Source organism: Gymnodraco acuticeps, unplaced genomic scaffold, assembly GCF_902827175.1.
Source record: "Gymnodraco acuticeps unplaced genomic scaffold, fGymAcu1.1, whole genome shotgun sequence".
Taxonomy (NCBI): Eukaryota; Metazoa; Chordata; class Actinopteri; order Perciformes; family Bathydraconidae; genus Gymnodraco; species Gymnodraco acuticeps.
Window position 1 is genome coordinate 2549073 of NW_022992149.1, and position 6000 is coordinate 2555072.

Here is a 6000-nt window from a genome sequence, read left to right on the forward strand (position 1 = left end):
AGTCCAATGGTTTATGAGGTATGCAGTCCAAACAAGGCAATAATTTAAACCACAAAGAATGAGGACAATACATGTGAAGCAAATATTGTTACATTTTAATATTGATATACATTAAGCCTCACCACAAGAAATACAAAAGGATCATACAGTTGTACCACCTGTTTTGTGTTGTACAGAACAAAAAACAATTCAGCAACTTGTGTTTTACAAAGATACTCTCTTACATTTCGCAGGTCATTAAGATTTTAAATATAGATAACGATATTTACGACAGATTATGGAGGTATCATTTCAGAGCATGTGATGTGACCTCTGCCAGCATCAAAGGACAAAATCATTGATAGAAATATATTGTTCACATCTTGGATATTTTGTTTCTGAATCTTTGCAAATTAAAAGTTGAAGAGTGATTAATAGATTCTCCCTTTAAGTAAAAATAAAATGGGGGTAAAAATCCTGCATTTAACCCTTCTGTTGTCCTCGGGTCAAATATGGCCGATTCACCTTTTTGTTTTACATTCGATTGCATTAAGGCTGTATGATATCATTCACAGTAGACATTTGAAAATATAAAATTGCTGACCACCACTTTCAATTTTTATTTTATTTTATTTGAGATGATTTAGTCAACTTTGTAAGACCCGTGTTCCCGGTCAAAAATGACCGCCATAAAGAAAATGAATTAGTAACCATCCGGATCAGATAAAACACACACACACAAACACCCACACATTCTCTAGATGTGTGTCACCCCCCTTATGAGCCCAATCCCCCCATGTGAATCACACCTGACACACACACACACACGCGCGCGCGCACGCACACAGAACAATATGACACATTTCCCGCTCTTATGTGCCCATCCCCCCACATGGATCAAACCTGGCACACGCAATACATGTTCAGTGTCTATTCTTTGTTTATTTACTGCAGTTTTACATGTATGCCAGTAGTCTGATACAATATTTACAGTTTGAAAGGCTGTTACATGAAATTTGGTGATGATTAATGGTGTTTGTGTTAATGTAATTACTAATAGCAGTTAAAACAGGACCGGTCAAATTTGACCACGAACACCGAAATAAAGATGGAAATAAAATGAAAATGAAATGGTTATCAAAATGTGCCTTATAAGGGTTTTACTATTATAACTTATACGATTACTTATACTGATGCATTAGTTTGTAAGTATCATGTGACTGTTGTAGTTGGTCTGAGCTGTAATTTCTAAGAAAGTTTTGAATGGATACATGTGAAAATAATGTGAAAATAATATGAAATAAAGCAAATACAAAGCTTAAAACACAATAGAAATATTACTTATAATTTTTTACAATTTACGGGGCACCTTGCCATCTATAACATAAACACATAATATATCATACAAATCTAAATTGTAGATAGATCTCAAGTTACAAACTGTAACCTACTGTATGTTATGGTGTAAACCTAACAATTAAAATAAAATGTTAAAACACTATAGAAGCACTATTTTGTTGCAAAAAAAAGTTGACAAGAAGTTCTGCTTGCATATACATTGTCATGGTTTGTAATTGTAGTCACTGTTTTTTACTGTGTTCTTGTTTTTAACAAAGATACCCCATGCTAAATATTGGCTTATCATTTGTGTTGATACAAAAAAAGTTAACCTTTAAAACAAAGCATTGATTGTGTCTAAACTCTTACATTAATATTCAAGCTTCAGGGGCAGCTTGATTCACCTCACCAGTGTCCTGTCTTCTGGATTGAGCTCCTGTCTCACCCTCCTTGTTCAGTCTGTTGTTCTCTGCAGCATTGAGCTGCTCTGAGCCAGATGTCCGCTGCTCTCTGCCTGAATACAGCCTGACCAACTCCCAGGGCCACCGTAGTGCCTGACATGTACAGGTTAATGACAGTGAAATGTGTGGTTGGATGGATAAATGCAAGGGGAAGAAACTCGTACAAAGTCCACGCAGAGCAGATCAGGTACAGGACTCCCTGTAGGATGCCAGTGACGGTGACCCTCACCTGGCTGCGTAACCGTGGATGGGAAACTGGCTGTCCGTTTGCTACCATACGACGCATGTGTCCACACAGGTAGACTACAGTACAAAGACTCGACATCACCATCACACACAGACAGAAAAAGAAGTGGATCTTCAGAATACAAACCACAATGAGGAATACATATTTGAGCCATTTCAAGGAATAAACCACAGTGTCATGATCCATTGTGGAATTGCTCGATCCAAATCTATAAAACGAATGGCCCAAATACAAGGTTGTAAAATCGAACACAGTGTAAATCCTCTCAACAAGCCAAAAGCAGTAGATGATGGATTTGACATTATTCTTAATCCAGATGGAGAGAGCACTCTGCGCAGGTACAATCTGTGTGTAGTAGAAGAAGTTCAGCCAAACAGAGGATGTTATACTATTGGACAGACTGCAGACCGCCACCACATTTGAGATTCGAGAGACTTTCCAACTTTCAGCTTGACGAGAAAAGACCATCACCATAAATGACATCAGGTATGTTATTGAACAGCCAATCAAGGTCCCCAGGAGAAGCTGCAGAGGTTGTTTGATCCTTTTTCCGTTAAGTGGACAGCCGATGCAAAACACATAAAACGCATTAGCCAGGGCATTTAGAAAAACAAGAGGTCCATTAATTAGGAGAAATGTAAGGTGGTTCATCTTTAATCTGTTTGCTGTTTCCGTGTTAATGTCTTTTTCCTTTGAAGTGAGCTCACAAATAAAGCCTGCAAGGCAGCCGTATGCAATGAGACCAATCTGAGCACTTTGCATACCATGCAAAGGCAGATGTAAATAAAGCACATTCGTGAGAAATTGCTTAAAAAGGATTACGGAAATTACTCCATGTGTTTATTTTATGTGTTGATGATTTGAATAACCTTGAAATTGTGGGATTTTAATTACAATGTTTGTTTTTCCAAGCAGGATGATTAAAACATTAGCGTTTATTTTGATAAAAATTAGGCAGAACATTGCATCATCTAAATCGGGCAAATGTAGTGCCTCCTTCTGAGTGCAGTGGCGGAGCCAGGACATTTTCAGTGGGGTGGCCAGGATGGAACCAGTGATCATTTTGGGGTGGCATTGAAATCACTATTAAATTAACATAAAAATACATCTCACTAGAAAATAAGGGGTTATTTAAGGCACCTACAACACACCTCTACATTATTTGGGATTAAGTGGTGGAATAGATAAAATAATATTCAGTATATCTAACTATTTTTTTCGTATTCCCGCAGGCAAAGTATCAACAAAGCTTACATTATACAAATGTAATGCAATATACAGACTGTTTAGCTTATGGTGATCAGCAGCACTATGAACTCATTCTCTCAGTGTATCATCAGGAATACAGAGACACGCACACATCATTTAAATAAGAGTTTTTAAATTAAATGATAGGTTAAGAATAAACATCTTAAAGTAAATAACAATAAATAATAGCCCTTAACCCTGTAAGGCCCCCGGTTGTAATTTGACAACATTACTTGAAGCTATCCTAAAAAAGTCAGTAAATGTTTTGTTTTTTTAAAAGACTACATTTACATAGTAAAAAGGTCATTTTGTTCAGCCTCACAATGCTATTGGGTAGTAAATGTGTTTATAGGTCCTGCCCTCTGGCCATACACTCACACAACCAGGGGCACCGCCAGGGATTTTGGGCCCCATGGAAATATATCACATTGGGCCCCACCACCAGGCCCAGGCCATGCCAACCAAGCACAATTGCTGACCACACCTCCAGAACCCAACCGACTCATTTTTTACATTATGTTAGACGCTTTTATCCAAAGCGACTAACATACTCAATACTGTGGACAATCCCACAGGAGCAATTTTGGGGTGAAGTGTCTTGCCCGGGGACACAATGACATGCTGACTGCAGTGGGGTTTGAACCTGCTGTGACCCCCTGATCCCAACACCAAGGCTCTATCCACTGCGCCACACGCCTCATTTATGCTAACTCCTACTGTTAAGAACTCAGACACTTAGGATGTAGGACCCAATTGCACGACCCGGGAGACAGAGGTAAAGTATTGGTAAGATACTTTATTTTCCAAAAAACAGCAAGATGAACAGAAAATGGTCACTATCGAATCTCCAGTTGAGATGACAAAAATTGAGAACAAAATGAAAGCGCTCACATAGTGAGGAACAAAACTTTCCAAGAGCACAAATAGAGCATAGGCCTGACCATGGCAAGAGACAAGACAAACTGACACTGAACACTGGGAGACAGGGGAATTTAAACACATGACAACAAGACACAGGTGAAAACAATCAGGGGCGGGGCTGACACTGATGAGGGCGGGAGACACACACCAGGATAGGAAGTGGGAGACAAGACAGAAAATGGTTAAACAAAACATGAAACATGACTAGACTCAACACTTCTGTCGGTGCACAACACCTACTACCTGTACAGGCTTGCATCTATCTTGTAGTCCAATGCTAACCGCACACTATTTACTGACACTGAGCTGTGAAAATATAACACTTACAGGGCTGCTGAGCCTAGAGATGGATCTGTTGGTCCCGGCACCAGGGGGAGGGACAACTGATTTAGTATGAATAGCTGCTAAAAATCTACCTGCATTTGTTAAATGTCAGCTAAAAGAGCAGTGCAATTAAAAACCTCTGCATTTTCTTTATAGATATTAACAGTACTTAATGTCAGCTTAGTAAAAAAAACCATAACAATTATTATTTACAATGGACTACGCTTAGCTAACAGACTAATTTCCACCACTCATGGACCACACCCACCTTTTCTTTGAAAAACTGGGTGACATACTGTCGCCCTTTAGTCGCTCTCTCTTGTGTTTCTCTCCTTTCTTTTCTCTTTTGAAAGCCTGACTTTGTGAGTCGTTGAGACATGGCACACACCAGTGGCGGCGCTAGGGGGTGGCTACTTGGGCTCAAGCCCCGGATGTTTTCTGAAAAGCCCTGGATGTTTCACTTAAAAAAAAAAAAAAATTAATTTTTTTTTTTTGGAAAACGTCTCGGGAGTAATGTGCAGAGAGAGTCCACCAGAGAGGCAGCCACTGTGGGACATTAGCCTGCGTACTGCGTAGCCTGCCCTGAAGAAGAAGTGATCCTTCCTAGTGCCTGACGAGTTTTAAGCTAATAGCCTATAGAGAGGCGAAGTCACGCCCATCTACTTCCGGTCCATGGGACCCCGGAAGCGAAAAATTATACATTGAATTCAATGGAGAGAGAAAACGTATCTTTTGATCCCGTTTGAATTGTGCCATGAACTACACATATGATATTTGTCAATCTTAAACAATAATTTCCATGTCAAAAAAGTCACATTTTGTCGTAAAACTGTTGAAATATAAGACTATGAAAAATACGTGACTACAAAGACTACAAATCCCATTCTGGGTCGCGTAAGTGATGTCACAGGCGATAATGCTCCAAGTGGTTGGTTCACTTTTACAAGATGCCTGTGTGCTTTGTACCAGGTTGTAATCACAAAAGTGATCATACCACTTGCTCGTTCTATCGCTTCCCGTCTGATGAAAGGACCAGGAGTCGCTGGATCAGACATATCAGGTAATATCATAGGTAATATACATGTTGTGCATGGAACATAGTCAAGTTAGCTACCTAGCTAGTAGCGAAAAGTAGCGAGGACGTTAGTTAGCATTACATTACTTAGCCTTGTCATTTTTAGTAGCCTTACCATGAAGTTATTATTTTATTACATGAAGTAAACCAAAATGTTAAACAGTAACCAAACATGATGATAAGTATTTCGTGAAACTTTTGAAGAGTAGCCTACTGCGCCCTCCACCGGGTGCTAAGGAAGCAGTTCAGGGAGAGTACGGCAGGCATGGAGCTTTGCATGACATTCTTCTGGACGTGTTTCCTTGTGATGACAGTGAGGGTGAGTCAATCTGTTTGTTGGAAAGACAGTCGTTGTGTGCTTATTGAGAGAAAATTGTTAGAAGAGATAATTATTCAAAGTGTTGTTA

The 6000-nt window shown here is 39.4% G+C and overlaps 1 protein-coding gene across 1 annotated transcript; it reads right to left on the reverse strand.

Moving 5' to 3' along the window:
- Positions 1-1758: 1758 nt before the first annotated feature.
- LOC117538358 lies at positions 1759-2676 on the reverse strand. The gene is made up of 2 exons (XM_034203968.1): positions 2491-2676; positions 1759-2136 (listed from the first exon to the last, which is right to left on the reverse strand). The coding sequence occupies exons 1-2, from the start codon at positions 2674-2676 to the stop codon at positions 1759-1761; spliced, it is 564 nt and encodes a 187-aa protein (XP_034059859.1).
- Positions 2677-6000: the final 3324 nt, after the last annotated feature.